The sequence below is a fragment of the Abramis brama genome (assembly GCF_963993115.1).
Source record: "Abramis brama genome assembly, chromosome: 15".
In the NCBI taxonomy this organism is placed as follows: domain Eukaryota; kingdom Metazoa; phylum Chordata; class Actinopteri; order Cypriniformes; family Leuciscidae; genus Abramis; species Abramis brama.
The window spans coordinates 28,623,893-28,643,002 of NC_139977.1; the positions used below are offsets into that span (position 1 = coordinate 28,623,893).

The 19,110-nt window shown below is 37.0% G+C and overlaps 1 protein-coding gene across 1 annotated transcript; it reads right to left on the reverse strand.

Annotated features, from left to right (window-relative positions):
* Positions 1 to 590: 590 nt before the first annotated feature.
* On the reverse strand, positions 591 to 12,521 carry tbca (tubulin cofactor a). The gene is made up of 4 exons (XM_084136975.1): positions 12,300 to 12,521; positions 5,000 to 5,105; positions 3,899 to 3,985; positions 591 to 892 (listed from the first exon to the last, which is right to left on the reverse strand). Exons 1-4 carry the CDS (start codon positions 12,350 to 12,352, stop codon positions 812 to 814), a joined length of 327 nt encoding a protein of 108 aa, XP_083993101.1. The 5' UTR covers positions 12,353 to 12,521; the 3' UTR covers positions 591 to 811.
* Between the last annotated feature and the right edge of the window lie 6,589 nt (positions 12,522 to 19,110).

A 19,110-nucleotide genomic window follows, 5' to 3' on the forward strand; every position in this document is an offset into this window, starting at 1 on the left:
TGCAATCTCTCCCAAAGGATCAGAAACTGGCCCTCCATTATCAAATATTCATAGCCTACACAAAATACACCCAGAATTCAAATCATCTAATTATGTTGCACTGCAAAAATATATTTATGCACTCCATGTTACTCCAGCTAATAGGTCAAAGCATGTGCAGCTCAAGAGTCTGGTGCTTGCATGAGAGAATCTGGCCAGCGGAGGTCAGTGTCCTTTCAGGAGAGCTGGAAATATGTCCTCATCATACATTAGTTTTTCCTGCTATACCTGTCTCCCTCCGCATGCGGGAAAAGCAAAAGCCTGTCCATCAGGTTCACATTCTGCATTCATTACTGCAGCCCTATGAGAAGGGAAACATATGGCATCTTATTTGATAACTCAAGGCCTGCTTTGTGTATTCTTATTAAGTCTTAAACAACACACACCTGCAGCAGGAATAAACGCGAAAGGCTTACATTAATCAAAGACGTGTCACCATTTTTCCTTTCCCAGCAGGTGAAGCTATAATCTATAAAGGTAAAACACAGTAATAGACTGGAGATACAGAGCTTCAATATTAGCTAATTCTATAATCAATGATGAAACGGGAATGGTTTGAAATAATAAAAAGAAACTTTATTTTATGATTGTGTATACTTGATCACAGAAGGCCTGGGGGGAAACAGTGTTATTAAATTAAGTAATCAATACAAAAATCGATGAAATGCAAACATAAGCAACCAGTAAACACATGGCCTTCAGGAGAAATGGAATGGACAGTCGGGATGTCAGTGTACGTCAGCGTCTGTGTGTGTTTGTTCCTCTGTGTCCATCATCCTTCCAGCTTGACTGACTCTAAAACTGTTCTGGCCTCCTTGAACTCCTCCGCTTCAGCCAGTTCCTCTTCTGTTTCCTGATAACACAAATGTTTTAAAGTCACTATCTGGACTTAATCTGGAGTTTCTTCATGAATGGGAGTCATATTTTGTTAATTACAAATGAATACGAATAAATGAACAAATAATATGAAGAAATTTATGCATCTTACAACTCTAGAAATTTACAATAAATTCAAAGCACTGGATACAGAATTTAATGAACTGATCATAATTGTACCTTACGTCTCACACATTAATTTCTTATCCAAAAATACTGACATTTTCAAATAATAAAATAAATTATGATTCATATTAAAATAATATAAACCAAACCTCAGATTTCTTGATGAACTACATAATTTGTATATGAAATATTATGGCCTGGTTTCAGACAGGGTTTACATTAAGCCAGGATTAGGCCTTAAGATATGTCAGTGCAAGTTGCTTTCAGTTAAAACAGCTCAAACATGTATTTTAGTCTCAGACTAGTTGTCTGTGAAACGGTGGGGAGAACGTTTTTAACAGCCTTAAAATAACCTAAAATACATGCAAGTCTACAGAGAGGCTGAAAGAGTGGGAGTGAGTAAATCAGATCACAGTAACACAATGAGAGAGACTAACTGCATCCCCAAATACAGCTAATCCACTCAGTGAACCTGTCAGATAACCACACACACAACCACCTCAGACAAACACACTCACACACGTAACAGTGTGAAAATGTAATGGAGGCAGTGAGAGGAGTAGGTCATATCAATGCTAATCGATCGACGACGGTTTCTATGGAGGCCATTGCCGTGACAACATTACTAATGAACTGAAATGAGTGCAGCACAGGACTGTGTGTGTGTGTGTGTATCCTCAGTGAGCTGGTGCACCTGACAAAGTTTTATGCTGACACAAAAAGTAGAGGGTTTGAAAAGCATTTTTATTGAAGCACACACAAATAGGAGCCGTTGCAATGAGCTCTTTGAAATACACCTGTGCGATCACAGATTTCCATTTCATTTCCCTGTTTTCTGTTCATTAATGTGATCCCTGTAATCCTCTATTTCCCCTAAGCGTCAACACACAGGAAGCGGATGGCACGGTCTCCCCGTACACATCTCACACACGTCACGATGCCCTGTGCTTAGCACTGATCCTAACACCTGTGAGATGCCTGGACACATGTAATGTCCTCCCGTTCTCACAATTATCAGTCTATGATTACCTTTTCTAGACAATATTGATTATTATAATTATTACTAATAATAGTTATGACTTCTTTTTATAGCTAACCATTTTCAGGGCTAGCAATGCGAGAAGACAAACTGTGACCCGTGCTGGAAAAATGAGTCACATTGAGAACATTTTCAAACATGAGTTATTTGTTATTAACAAACCTTCAAAATGATGTACGATTTGTTGGAATCAGACAAAAAATTGTTTGCAAAGTCAATTTAGAGAAAAATCGAGTTCGGTTCCAAAACAAATTGACCTAGCAACCATCCCTTCAAATCCCTGGTAATAACACCAAATTTGGCACTACCAAATATATATAGGAAAAATATATATTCAACTTTTTTTTCCCCATGATACCACAATTGTTTGATTAACATTTATTTATTTAAACATTTTATTTAACAGACAGCCTATATACCAACTGTACCGCACGGATGTAATATAATGTTACACATCAGATGATTTTCCCCAACAGTTAACCAAACGTTTATTTAAGACATAACAGATGTTTGCGTGAATACTCGCCAAGACAGATATTTTGAAATACTGTAGTTGTGTGCATCGGGATTGTGCGCTGTCTGAAAGGCGTCTTTGGGCGAATCTGTCAGTCAGCACGAGTAAGATCGTTTTGTTTAGATCATGAGTTTGAAAATCACATTTCATTGGTTAGGACTCACGCCATCGAGAATTCGCTATAATATTGGAATAAGTTGGAATACTGTGCTTTATAACGATACCAAACTTGTGCTGAGGGGAAGTGAGAGAAGCGAGCGGAGAAAAACAGCATTTTTCATGGACAAAGCAAAGGTACTCCTCTCAGAAAATGCACAAATAAAGATACTTTTAATGTTTGATTGCTATTTGGAGCATTGGGATCGCTAGACGAGGGCTTAATGAACCAATTTTTGTGAAAACCTCAAAATCGACCAAAATTGATATTTTTTAGCTTTAGCTCGAAAATGTTTAAAATGGTATATATAACTGGATAATATTCTGATTGTTCCAAACCAATCTGACTTCTGACCTATAATGCTATCTGAATCATAATCATGCACTGTTCGTTCATTGGCCAGAGGAGAACTGGCCCCCCTCAACTGAGCCTGGGTTCTCCCAAGGTTTTTTTCTCCATTCTGCCACCTGATGGAGTTTTGGTTCCTTGCCACTGTCGCCTTTTTCCACCTTTGATGCCATTGGCTTGGCTTGCTTAGTTGGGGACATTAAATTTAACATTTAATATTATATATATATATATATATATATATATATATATATATATATATATATATATATATATATATATATATATATATATATATATATATATATATATCAACTAAATTAATAACTTTTTTTTTAAATGTGACACTATTTTCTTCTGGATACAAACTTTTTTGCATTATTTTCCTGTTATCTCTGTAAAGCTGCTTTGAAACATTGTAAAATTGAAGTCTGTATTGTAAAAAGCGCTATATAAATAAATGTGACTTGACTTGACTATACAAGTAAGTGTTTTTTGTTGGTTTTCAGTGTGTGTGTGTGTGTGTGTGTGTGTGTGTGTAAAGCCTACATTATGGGGACAAATTTTGGTCCCCATGAGGAAAATGGCTTATAAATCAAAAAAGTGATGTTTTTTTGAAAATGTGAAATTGCAGAAAGTTTTCTGTGATGGGTAGGTTTAGGGATAGGGTTAGTGTAAGATAATAGAATATACAGTTTGTACAGTATAAAAATCATTATGTCTATGGAAAGTCCCCATAAAACATGAAAACACTACATGTGGGTGTGTGTGTGTGTGTGTGTGTGTGTGATATTCTCACCAACAGTTGTTGTAGGTCAGCGTGGGCCATAGCTAAACGGCGATGGCAGTCTGGGATCATCATTCTTGCCTCTTGCAACACCTCAACCTGTTTAAGGCATTGAAGAGATTTTACTAGCTTTATTCTATTACAAAAACAGAAGAATTATTTCACATAAAACATCCGCTACAAAACAATGTAAAAACTCAATGAGTTTTTCCAAGTTATTGATCAGCTGCTGAAGGCCCCACACTCAATGTCTAACACATGTGCACTCGGTCATCAGATATGAAGATGAACTAATCATGACATGATCGTCATTTTTGTGTGATCTCTCCCTTTAAAACAGAGCTGTATATGCATTCACTCCAGAGAGAAGGTGAAGAAAAGAATGAGGAGAGAGAGAGAGAGAGAGAGAGAGAGAGAGAGAGAGAGAGAGAGAGAGATAGAGAGAGAGAACATGGTCCACTACTCCTTGAGATCCTCTAAATTAGCAGCATGTGTTGTTAATTACAAAACTCCTCTAAAGTAACATAACGTCATTAATTTTGCATCAGCACATTAAAACTAACCCTGACCTCACGCACAGCGCTGCCACACTGAATCAGCTCTGTCTCGTTAACCGTTACCAAAGCAGCTTCTTTTAAGGCAGAACAACCAACTAGTACCAGCGCTCAGATACTCAGTCTGACGAATTCTTCTCTTTACAGTCGGGGGAATTTTCTACATCCCGGGTGCAAAATTAACTCTTGCCAAGCGCTAAATGTGACGAAATTTGATTTTGTATTATTGGCCAGTTGGATGGTAACTGGTAACATAATAAACAGTTTATCTAGGATGCCTACATTTTCTTCGTTGTTGACGTGTGGAATATTTCTCACATTAAGCCACCAAAGAAAAAAAGAAAGGAAAAAAAAAAAAAAAAGAGACCAGCAAACCTCTTATGATGCACAATGAAATGTTATATTTTAATTAAAAATAAACAATTATGTTCCTGACGGGAGTTTTACAAAACATTGAATTTCCTCAGTTCTGGTCCCCTTAACCTAGTACTTTTAACGTCCTCTGAATGAGTGAGTCTCATCAGGTTGTGTGTTGTTTAAGGTGGATTATTCTTCTTACCTGTTTCTTGATCACATACTCGTCTCCTGCCTCCGCCTTGAGACGCTCAATCTTCTCTTCCTGCTGCTTTGCCTCCTTTATGTACAACACCTCCTCTTTGGCCAAACTGAAAGAGAGAGAGAGAGAGAGAGAGAGAGAGAGAGAGAGAGAGAGAGAGAGAGAGAGAGAGAGAGAACAAGAATGAGAATGGATAGCAAGGGGTGAGTTTTACTCAAATTCAATACTTATTTGTCCAACCGATGTTGTCAGGAATGTACCGCCACAAAGTCAAACAACTAGCTAACTTGCAGATCTCCCAAAATTCAAATAAGCCTCTTACATGGGCCCAAAACCAGAGGACCAACTTCTAATGCACTTCTAAAGTTTCACATTACTAATCTATCTTTTTTTGTTGTTGCATCTGTGACTTTACACAAATATAAACAATCATGCAGGTATGTTTTTAATTAGGTTGAAAAATATACATAATACAACAAAGATGACAACTGAGATGTAGAAAATATTGCTGAAATTGAACAAAAACACTACTGTGCAAACATTTGGGGTCCGTAAGATTTTTTTTTTTTTTTAAAAATTAATACTTTTAATAAGCAAGGATACATCAAATTGATCAGAAATGATCAGCATATTAAAATGATTTCTAAAGGATCACGTGACACTGAAGACTGGAGTAATGATGCTGAAAATTCAGCTTTGCATCACAGTAATTACATTTTAAAATATATTCAAACAGAAAACAGTTATTTTAAATTGTAATAATATTTCACAATATTATTGTTTTCACTGTATTTTTGATCAAATAAATGCAGCCTTGGGGAGCAGAAGAGACTTTAAAAAAAATCGTACCAAGCCCAAATTTTTAGTAGTGTACTTACTAACAAAACTCACTAAGGAGAAACTAGCAGTTCTATCAACCCAAAGCCAGTGGTTTTATCAAGTTGCACCAAAAAAAAAAAGATCAACGTGTATACTATGCTGTGATATATACCGCTACCGTGTCAGAAAACACCTCCTAGCATGATAAAAGATTTCAATCATCCTCTCGAGTCTATATAAATCACTAGTTTGCACTGTTAACTTTAAAGCAACATACACTGGTACAACACAGACAAAAAAAACATCAAGGCATTAATAAACTTCTGATTCTGATTCTCCTGTAAACAGCCTCTACTTCCAGCATTTCCTACCTCCCAATTCTCTCTTCCTTAATGATTATCTACTGTCAGTCTCAGAAAAGCTGTGTGCTTGTTAGCCACAGTGCTAAACTGCACCAGCTACATCCTGATCGCTACGCTAATCTGTCTTTTAACCGCATCTGTCTCCCTCTCGCTCGCACACACTCACAAAGACACTGTACTGCCCCTACTAGGATTAATTGATCATCAATTTAGTCCCTAATTTGGACTAAGTCAGGTGGCAAATGGGCCACTTTTGCTTGATTGTTAGTGAAAACGCAGTGCGAATACATTGATAAATTTTGATTATTTATCAATTATGGCCAAATGAACTAAACGCACTGAATAAATTCACGGCCTGATTGCCGTAATGGAGTTTGAAAATATCACTATTGATAATGATTCTAGCTAATAGCTGCTTTCCGTCTGCGGCCTGCTCGCTTGTCGGGACGACATGGCGTTGCGGAATTCATTTTTCATAAAATCAGCTGTGTGTGTGTGTGTGTGTTAGACAGCGAGAAAAAGAGAGAGAGCACGAGATGCTTCTCCATTAATAAAACATACTGCCAGCCCAGGCCACGTGCCATAAGAGTCGTCTCCGCCTGCGACAATATGTCATATTTTACGTCAATTACGCCGGTTTTAACAGGCTTCAATCACGACGTTCTGGTGCAATTCTTCACATATGCTCAAGGTAAGGCTTTCTCTGACACGTACACAAAAAATTAGACCACGGGAGAAGGAATGGGGGTGCAACCAGCGAGGAAGCCGGAGGGGTGGAAAGATCGGGGTGTAGCATAATTCTAATAAAAGTGAGGGACAGGCTAATGAAAAAGTGTCATGCTGATGTTAATTTCTTGTATCTGCAGGGTGATGTGCGAGCTGCTTATAGCAGGGGCGGAGCTGGGCAGCTGTAAATGGGGCTGCCAGGGCTGCTTCCTTCAGCTTAATGGAAAAAGCATCTCTCTGGAAAATAGAGAAAAGAATTAGACTCGACACACACATTCTCTCCCCTCTAATACTGTATTTTTGAGGCGGCGGGTCGGCGGCGAGACCCGGTGACAAAAGCAAATTACGCCTGTCATTTTATTAAGTGCATCCGCTGAGCTAGGCCAGAAAACACCGACTGGAATACATCACCAAAAAGAAGAAGAAAAGAAAAAAGAAAACGGCAAGTGAAGGGTAGTAAAGGGACGGCGGAAGACGGAGAAGACGGCGAGATGCAAAATCGGCTGGCAGTTCGTTCAGACCAACGCCATTCATCGGATGAATATATTGGTAGTAAAATGGTGAAAAGTGGATGTTTTATAAAAAAAATTGTCCTAAATGCTTCAGAATGTGGCTGAGAAGAGAATCCTACTGTGATAGCAACATTTGGCATGAAATCCTGACCACTTGAAAGGGCATTTCAGGAACACCCTTGAGGCTTTTTAAAACGTGGGATGTAGCCGAACGAGAGGGGCTTGACCTGAGGGTGGTAATTAACTGACATTACAAGCATCCACGTGTAGTACAGCACTAGGTCTTATAGCATTGACACTTCACCTTATGGTACGTTTACATTAATCCGGCGTTTTCGTTTCAAAACGCTCTCAATCCACACTAGCGTTTTCCAAAAGTTTCTCGTCCACACTGAAACGTTGCAAAATTCACCTTACTGCGCATGCGTAAACCCTCATAAAGGCTTACTGAGATCATACAGACGGAACAAGACGTGATAAAGTTATCACGCAATTCTTCTGGCAGGATCGTTTTATTTAGCGAAACATCTCACCATTCACTGATGCATACAGGTCGCACTCACTCACCATTATATGTTTGGTCTGAGAGCCCAGACAGCAACATACTGTCGGCCCAGATCCGGCCCACATCTGGTACACGTGGATTCCACAGGGCTCAGATGTGGGCCGACACTATGTTGCTGTCTGGGAGAGAAAGATGCGTTTTCAAATGAAAACATTAATCTGGACAAGGGCCGTTTCTCAATATGCGTTCTTGTCTGTACTTGCGTTCTTGTGGACTTGTGAAACGTCATCAGTCGCTGCCCAAGTACTGTCCCAATACACAAGTTTGCATTTTGGCAAGAACGGTTAAAAATCCCGGAAGTGTTCTTGACACGCCCATTTTACCGAGGATGCATAGGTTGGTAACTTGTGTGAACTTGACGGCAGAAATATCCCAGCATTCATTTCGGCATTCGAGGAACGAGAGGTCAATACAGCAAGTCGTTTTTCTACAATTTCGTACGCTATTTCATCACTAAATTCACTTCTGAGAACATTTGATGCGAGAAATCAACTGTGTAGATTTCAAATATTGGCATTTTTCGAAAATTTATGGCGAATCGAAAATGCGCTCAAACGTTTTCGGAAGTGAGAATCTCCAGCGTAGGTAGCTTTATTGTTATGAATATACATTACATAGTGTACAGTTGTATAGTAATCCCTTGAGCTGAGGGTAGGCTTAGGCGATAAAGCCTGGCTGTTATCGTCAATAATTCTCGTTATTTTGGGTACTGCAGACGGCGTCTGTGCGGGGGTATTATTGCGCAATACCAGCAAGAACACATCGTCTCAAACTGTCAGCAGCGTTCTGTGTGCTCGTCACCTTGTGAGTTCATTCTTCCAAGAACAACTAGCAAGAGCGTTCTCCCCAAGAACACAAGTCCGTTCTTTGCATTCTTGGTTTTGAGAAACACCCAAGGCCTCAGGATAACTCTTCATAGCCCTGCATCACCACACCTTACAAGAACAGCTGTCATTGGTGGAAAAGATGACCAGCACATTACAACACTGTTAGTGTTAATAATCTACCTGAACGTACTGATAACCACAATAATACCCCTATTTTTTGATAAATAGTTTTTTTTTTAAATTAAGTCGAATTGGTATCGATTCTCAAAAAACACGAATCGATCTATTTTCCATACATTGTCCGTACACCGATCTATTTTCTGCAAACATTGAACATATCTAATTGATGTTAATCATATTACTAGTCTTCTCCACTAGACGTCATCCTCTTATTTACCTTGCACGATGTTACAGCGGGAACCCAGTCATTTCTTCAATGCTTAGCATGGCGGATGCAGGTGCGAAAGACGTTCTGGACAGTTGAAGGAACTGTCAGTGTCCCGATCGGGGACATCCGATCAGTTTATCAGTTGCTCGCGTTTTCAAGCCTTGCCAAATTAACAATTCAAGCGCAAGACGACATGAAAGTGAACCCGCGAGCGCTGTGTGAGAAGTTTTGTGGGCGCACAGAAAGCTATACGTCTTCTCTCTCACCTCTCTTTGCGCTTGAATGGACAAATTCACACAAATTTCTCTCAAAATGCTCACTTTGGCTGGCCTAGAAATCTAGACACACCCTGGCAGCAGCAAATGTATTTTGCAGCCAGGGTCGTCAAGCAACTCTCCGTTAGCATGCGGATACAGCAACAGTTTAAGTCCTGTGTTTAAAAATTACTGTAAATTTTATTTATTTTTTAAAGTGCAAATATTGCCCAACACACTATATTTTGGCCAAAACAGTCAAATGGCTGATTTTTGGCCATTTTGAGATTTTTAATGTTGCCCCGTTCCTAAAATCTTTCGACAGCCTTGTCAATGGATAATGCACATTTACAGTTTTAACTTAAGGATTTGTTAGACACTTTTTTTCCTTCAAAGTGACATACATTGCATTTAAAATATGCATTTGATCAGTTCTTGCATTCCCTGAGAATCGAACCCATGACCTTGTCGTTGCAAGCACCATGATTTAGTTTTGGAATTCTGCAATTTTGTCAGAAGTCGGTCACTAAAACAAAGTAAATGCTCCATATTCACTATATGGTCCAAGGAGCCGCTGTTTACACACAAATGGATGGGACAATGTATTTCAACATCAAAACTGATATTCAGTCTGTCCTATATTGAGCCTATAATCAGCAATAATGCTTTCTATATATCAGAGCTTATTGAAAAACAAAGTTACATAGAGGCCAAGCTTGGAGCAAACATACAAACTGACTTGAAATGAGTAAACCAGGAGACCATCAAGAAGCCCACACCTCACAGCTCTGACAAATGAAGAAATGCAATTCAGCAATACAGCGTTCAAAGGTGGACAAAATCAATTATCTGACCTGGAGCTGAGAAGCCCCGGTCTGAGTGAACCAGAGAGGCCTGCGCTCACATGGGGAGAGAAATCTGAGAGAAATCTATAGGACCTAAAGACCCAGCTGAAAGAAAACAAAGCAACTCGCACCGCTCTAATCGATACAAAGGCTGGACCGTCCACACCGAGAGCCAAAAACAGATGGGAAATCCAGAAGAAACATGTCTCGGAGACACGAACGATGTGTCTGCCATCGCTGGGCCTAACAGCAGGAATGTTCCATCATAAAACCATCAATTGACACCAACGGTGCCGATGCAATAAGCAAATTCAGCATAAATGAACTCAGACACCAAGACGTGATTGGTCCCTCATGTGAACATCAGCAGAGTTTGACAGGCCAAACGTTCGGTTCTTATCGCGGCGCGGCTCATTACGATGTTGTCTCCTGTGTTGGCATGGTGTGCGAGTTGTTTCCTATCCCTCTCACTTTCTCAATCCCACTGAGAATCATTCGCACACTTCCATTACCAGCCCTATCAAACAGGCCCATCTCAATCAGGCCCTCATCTGGTCAATCAATGCAAACAGCAGTCAGGAGGGGATTGCAGGGAAGAGCAAAGAAAGGGAGGGGATGAAGAGAGGATGAGACACTCGCAGAACACAAATGACCAACTTTAATACGAGTCTAACATTTGTTAAGTGAATGTTAGACTCTTCTGGTCTTGAGGACTGTATAAATAAGCCATGTCAATGTGATCATATGCAGGTCAAAGGTCATATCTGATGCTATGAAGTTTGTAGTTTTCATGTTAACTTCAAAAATAAAGTAAAAATGTCTGTCTCTTTCTGTCTCTCTCTCTCTTTCACACACACATATATATACATACATATATATATATATATATATATATATATTGCATGTATTTTTATATTTTATTACATAATTTCTTTAATTTAACATGAAAAAATATTCAAAAATATATATAATATAGCCTATTATCTAAAAAATATAATTTATATAATATATATTATTCATTTATATGTATGTATGTGTGTGTCTGTGTGTGTGTGTGTATCTATATATATATATATATATATATATATATATATATATATATATATATATATATATATATATAGGCCTGTAAAATATATATATATATAAAACAAAATGCTGTAAATTAAAATAATATAATAGTTAGCAATATCAAGTAGCATAACGGACAGTTTTCTTTAATTATAGTCTAGATAAATTTATTTATTATTATAATTATAATTTATATAATATATATTATTAATTTATATGTATGTGTATATATATATATATATATATATATATATATATATATAAAAAATGCTGTAAATTAAAATAATATAATAGTTAGCAATATCAAGTAGCATAACGGACAGTTTTCTTTAATTATAGTCTAGATAAATTTATTTATTATTAGAATTATAATTTATATAATATATATTATTAATTTATATGTATGTGTATATATATATATATATATATATAACGTTATATATATAAACAAACAAAATGCTGTCAATTAAAATAATATAATAGTTAGCAATATCAAATAGCATAACGGACAGTTTTCTTTAATTATAGTCTAGATAAACACACATGCCTGCTTGATAAGGGACAGAAATGTCTATTACACTTGACATTAACACAGCCTCAAATTCATCATTCAATACCTCATTTTGAATTCTGACTAACTTATTTACTTATGCTTTAGTCTATTGGCCTCATAACAGTCACATACAAACTAACAAATACCTAACAAAAACTCTTATGAAATGCACATTATTCGTAGCTTTCACTGCATCTAAAGTGACCGGAGAATGGAACTTGACATCTGGACAATGCTATAACACCTGTCCGAGCACCGGGCTATATTTACAGCCTCTGCCGCAGAGGCCTCTCTTCTGCCGCGTACGCCTGTAGAGTGGCGCGGTGAACCTGCGGCCTTGACGTCGCACATAAAAGAAATCTGATTATTCCGCCTTCTTACCGTTTAACCACACCGGTCTTGATTTTTATTTGTCGTATTCTTGGATCCGCCATTGTCCGTGTTGTTTGAAATAGTAAAAACGGAAAGAAACGGGGATAAATATGTTAGTACTTAGATAGTAATGAGAAAAGCGCGCAGCTGAGATTAGCCTGATAGCACAGTGACACACACCAACACACAGCAGAAACTAGTGCGCGCATGCGTAGACAAACCAGCGCATGTGACAGCAGTTCAAAGATCAAGAAGAAAAAAAAGGAAATGTATTTGTTCCGTTATTTATTTTTTAGTTCATTTAATAATAACATGTAAATACAAAAGGTGATTAAAAATATTTAAATACTACATTAAAAGTAGATGTAGGGGTATCATTGTTATATCATTATTTTTTAATTGTACAATGGTACAGGCAAAATATGCAAATATCACAGTTTATGAAGTTAGTACCATGGAATATTTAAAGGTAGGCTACCACAGTATTACAGGGTATAATGCCTTTTTTTCTGCTACTGGTTATTACTCAATCTGTTATTTTCATATTAGCCTAAATCATGTTGCTATTATTAATAGTTGTAACTGTTAACTGTAATAATTAAACATTTAACTGACCTATATGCAAACAGACCTGTTAATTACGGCATACATTATATTATTGGCCTACAACTGTCTTAATTATGTAGGCTATGTGGGTTATAGGCTTAAAAAATAATATATAACAGACTATTTTCAAAAATAATAAATGATCTTCTTGCTGTTGCTTTGGTCAGTGGTGTGCCCGGGACTGTGGACTGTGGAGGTCTCCGTGTGATCTACTCCTCACAGCCACTGGAAGCAGAGTGGACATCATAGACACCTCGATTGCCGGAGGTAATGTTTTCGACTGGAGCAGGTAAAGTGAGATATGTCACACGTGTCAGGAGTTGTCAAACTGCAGACAACGCGCCGGGAATGATGAATGTCATCACCACCGGAGCCCACGAGCTGAGATGCCGGTCCTCCGTCACTCGGGTAACCTAAAGACTGCACGCGAAGCAGGACTGTCCGGTGAAGATTGAGACGCGCGTGATTCATGATCATATCGCTAAATCGACTCATTTATGGTTATTGATCATAAAAAGGGTCGGGTGTAGTAAAAGAGCTGGATACCATCAGGACAAAACACCCTTGCACTGGCCTCCGGTCCAATTGAATTCGCAATTTCTACCATAATTAATAAATTATGTGCGTGTATAATTTATCAATTTATTAAGGACTACACATGTAGGCTATATACACACTATGCACTGTCACACTATCACATATGGCTACATATACGTATACAAGTTCACCACCAACAAAATGCTGATCTATTCTATTCTATTCTATTCTATTCTATTCTATTCTATTCTATTCTAGGGTTTAATCAAATGTGGATTAAGGAATTGATCAATGCAAACACATATTGTTACACATATGGTCAGAGGTGGTTATAGCTTGGTTTTATTAGCCATTATATTTTATGCTATATTTAAAAACCATCGAATGTCATTTTATTCATATAGTGCTTTACATGAAACCGATGTTTCAAAGCAGCTTTGTGGTAATAAACATGAAAATAACAGTGATGTTTAGTCACGGAATATCGATGTTATGCAAATCAGACATATCTGCATTCTATCTAAATATATGCACACCATTTTTCAAATATGATTCATGGTAACATCTAAATTAACTGGTTTTATTCAGTCAAAAATAGTATTTAGTATGAAAGAATCAATCTGCAATAGGTTACACCGGGTCAAAGGTCAAATAGCTTCTTGAGATACAACTGCACATTGTCACTTTTTTTAGTAGATTTAGTCTAGATAGCAGATATTATTGACTGGCAAAGCGCCAAAATGGTTTTCAGACTCTTTGATCAGAAGGGAATGGTGATTAAACCGCAATCCAATGCACTGAAAATGTCCACAAAGCTCCAAAGTGCTGCCTGCGATTGAGCCGTACGCTCGCCATTGATATTGTTTACTGCAATAATCATTTACTGCGATTCCAGCTTATACGCCATTCATTCACAAATTACCGTGCTTAATGAGAAACTAAACCATCGGGCTTCTGAATTCCCACCATTTTATGTTTGCTTTTATTGCTTGGACACTTTCTACAAGGGACCAGAGGAAATTATGGCAGGCTTATTAGATGATTTGACTTTAATGAAATAAATAAATAAAATAAACTGTCATTAACTCCTGTTCCAGGAGGTTAGAAGGAGAGAAAAAATACTTATTCATTCTCACTGCTACCGGAACGACCTAATGATGTAGGATTTCAGATTTGTCACGCCTTAATGCGATTCATTATATCTAAAAGTGACTTCAAAAAGCCTAGATATTACCTTGTCTAATACATTTTTCTTCCCTGCTGACACCCTGATAAGGGGCCACCCGCGCTCCGGTCTGACGTGACAGCCGTTATTATCGGCCGGGCCTCCTAAAACCGGCCCCCGAGCTGAAATAAAACTTTAAAAAAAGAGCCGTTTTTCTTTCTTCCCCTCTCCCTCTTTCTCTGACTCGTTGATTATTGGTATTTTCCTAGTTTTCCAAACTAATAAGTGGCACTATCAAGCATTTGGAAGCGCCCAGAGAGCCGCAGACAAGCTGCTGGGCCTAATTGATATTGAGCGAGTCGCGGGGAGGCTGAACGGGGCCACTGCTGGCTAATTTGCAGTTTAATCAGCGTCAGTAATGAGAGCGGCTGATTAGCGCTGCCTGGAAATAAAAGAGAGTTACAAGGAACGTCTGTCAGAGTCCGGTGATAATTCAGGACTAATTGTGGTGATTAGAGCAAACTGGATGACTTTGGAGTTTTCAAAAGCAGTGTGTGTGCGTGTGTGTCTAAACTGCACTTGCCTTCAACAAAGGCCCCCCTTTCTAATATTCAATTAAACATTTAATAATGTAAATCAATGTTCAAAAGCATGAAGAATGTCTGTCATACCAGACAGTATATTTGATCACATAAACCCAATAGTGGCTAATTCATTTACTGACTAGCCCACGTAAAACAAAGCAGTGATGTGCATCTGTTTCTGAACACCTCCACTGGCTCTCTCTCTCTCTCTCTCTCTCTCTCTTTCTTCTCCTGAAGGCTTTTGCCATGAATTTCATGTTTGTTTGACAAAAAAGTACTCATTGTGGGAATTTGTCATGCCATGTTAATTGCTAGTAAGTACATTTTATTTAAATAGAACATTTAAAAACAACAAAGCCAAAGTGCTGAACATAATTAAGAGTACAATACAATACAAAAATATAAAACAATACAAAGAATACTTAAAATGCCTGGGAGTAAAGATACATTTTCAGCCTATATAATTTTGGGAGGTGTAAGGCGGATGCGTGGCAGCTGATTTCATAAGCTAGTGGAGGCAACCAAAGACTCTATCACCCTTCGTTTTTATAGGACATTCAATAATGCTTTGCAAGAAAATCTTAAAGGCCTATGTATAGGGGATATACGAAGATCTTTAATATAAGATGGAGCCATTAAGAGCTTTAAAATCAACAACAAAATCTAAACTGGATCCTAAAACGGACTGGAAGCCAATGGAGCCGGGCTAAAATTGGGGTGACAGTCATATTTCTTTGCCCTAATCAACAGCCTTGCAGTTTTATTTTAAGCCATCAGAAGGCCAAAGTAAAGGGAATTACAATAGTCTCGACATGAAGTAATTCAACTGAAGAAATAACCTCCCCCAAATCTTGAAAAGACAAAGATGTTTTAAGTTTAGAAATAATTCATAATTGGTTAAAAAAAACAAAACTATTTTTAACAGAATTAATTTGCTTGGTTAAGCAAAATACCGGAGTCCAGAATGACACCAGGTTTTCTTACCCGAGACTAAACTGAATAGGAAATAATTAACAAGTTCATTGATAAGACCACCTCTCAATTTCGGGGGACCAAAGATAATTATTTCAGTTTTGTCTTTTTAGTTGGAGAAAGTTATTTGACAACCACCGTTTTATGTCCTCAAGACAGTCCAGCAAAGGTTGAATGGAATGCCAGCTTTTAACGGCAATACTCCCAAGTGGAAGCATACAAGTTAAAAATAAATGGGCCCAGTATGGAACCCTGAGGTACTCCACTAATAATAAGAGCTGAGGATGATGAAAACTTACCCAAAGATATAGCTATGTTATGCTAGGTTTTTTTTCCTTTCCTTGGGAGTGTTGTGAACACTCATAACCTCCACCATCCTAAAGTGACAGTAGAAGTCTCTGCATAATTTATAAGACAAAAAAGTAAGTAATTTAAGTTTTAGATTATAATTTGATTTGATATGTTAAATGACAGATTTGGCATCATCTGAATCAGCAGGTTTTTGTTTAATTTGATATATTGTTGGCTGGTTTCACGGACCGGGTTTAGATTAAGCCAGGATTAGGCCTTAGTTCAATCTAAGTAGCTTTTATAAACGTGCCTTGGAAAAAAAACTTTACTGGTGTGAATCTTGAGACAAAACAATGGCACTGACATATTTTAAGATGTATCAGTGCAAGTTGCTTTCAGTAAAAACAGCTCACACATGCATTTTAGTCTTGGACTATAAGCCTTGTCTGTGAAAGCGGGGGAATATCACTATATATATCATCTACAATGAAAAAAAACACAACAAAGACTGAGCACATGCAAGTGTTGTAACACCACTTATTTCCCCATTTTCCCCAATTACTTCTGTTGGACCCATAAAATTTAACAAAATGGGACAGTGCCTAAGCCAATGAAGTTTTATGTATTTTTATGTGTGTTTTAAACTTTATTATTATTATCTATTAAAATGCTTACATTAAAATGGAGATGGGAGGGAATGTGGATGGGGATAGCATAATCATTTTTCTAAACATGTAAGTTTTAATAAATGTTTTTAAAATGTTAAAAAATGAAACTTTATTTTACAGTGTCCTTGTTACATATGTTACATGTACTTACCATAGTAATAACAGTAAATTATGCATAATTACATGCAACTAACCCTCAACCAAATCCTAATCCTAACCCTATAGTAAGTACATGTAGTTAATTAATATTACTCAGTATTTAAATATATAATTACACTGTAACAATGACACCTTAAAATAGAGTGTAACCCTTTTTTACAAGTAATTTGAGTTACAGAATCAGATGCCTTTTTGAACTTGAAACTAATTTGCACAGTTGTAGATTTCTGAAGTCTGTAGATTTATGGAAATATTAACTAAAAATTGAAGTGCAAAACAACAGCAAAAATAAATAAATAAACAAATAAAAAAAAAAAATTATATATATATATATATATATATATATAATTCTCCCCAGTTCCCACAATAGTATCACAGATTCCTGTCATTGAAACATCAACACATGATTTCTTTGTTGCAATTCTTACATTTACAAATTCTGAAAAAGTCAAGGGAATTTTCTTTCGTGTGTGTTTGTGTGTGTGTGTGTGTGTTAGAGGCCTTATTATCAAACAAAGCTGCTAATTTCGTTCTCTTTTTTTAAAGATCCTCAACGGCCTGCACGGTGAGAGCGAATACTATGTATTTCTTGAGACGTGCCTGGTTACCCCACTGGAATAGCAAATGTAAAATTAGTGAGAATGTGTGTATGAACGCTGTCGGTCAATTAGCGCTCGGGAGGCGAGAAGCCGCTGGCACCTGCTGCCATTCATCCCGAGCGCTCTCTCTCTCTCTCTCCACTTCAGAAGGAATAAAGTTGGAAATATGACAGATACATAACAGACATTTCTAATATCGACCTGCCATCTTCTCAATTCCACCCAGGCCGGGTCTACAGGAGACAAAATACACAGTGCACAATGTGAATTTAGGTTTTACATCTGTTTCAGTCATGCGGAGAACACATGAAATATCCTCTTCAAATGTTTTACCCTCCATCCACTAACCTTACTTTGTGTTATCTGACAGTCAGTTCAGGTATAGAAGTATAGAAGACTTTAATGAGCTGATGATATACAAACATTTTGGAATAATTGAAATTAGAAGACGACTATGCTCACCAAGGCTGTATTTATTTGATCAAAAATACAGTAAAACAGTAATATTTTGAAATATTATTACAGTTTTATATAGAAATATTATTACACAAGAACTGTTTTCTATTTGAATATATTTTATAATTACATTTTTTCCTGTGATGCAAAGCTAAATTTTAAGCAGCCATTACTGATTTGCTGCTCAGCTATTATCAATTATTATTTGTGCTCAATTATAATATAATTCTTATTATTATTACTGTATCAGTGTAGAATTTTTTTTTGTCACTTTATATTTTTGGGATATCCTGGCCTTTAGGATTCTTTGATGAATAAAACGTATTTAAAAAAAAAAACAGCATTTATTTTGAAATATACATTTTTCATAACATTATTAATGTCTTTACTGTCACTTTTGATCAATTTTTTTACTTTTGAATGATAGTGTATCAGTTTCCACAAAAAATATTAAGCAGCACAACTGCTTTCAACACTGATAATAATCAGAAATGTTTGTTGAGCAGCAAATCATCATATTAGAATGATTTCTGAAGGATCATGTGACACTGAAGACTGGAGGAATGATGCTGAAAATTCAGCTTTGCGCCACAGGAAAAAAAAACGACATTTTAAAATATATTCAAATAGAAAACAGATATTTAAAATTGTAAAAATATTTTTAAATATGACTGTATTTTTGATCAAATAAATGCAGCCTAAGTTAGCATAAAATTCTTCTTTCAAAAGCATTAAAAACTTGGAATCATTCCAAATGTTCGACTGTCTAGTGTAAATCAAATC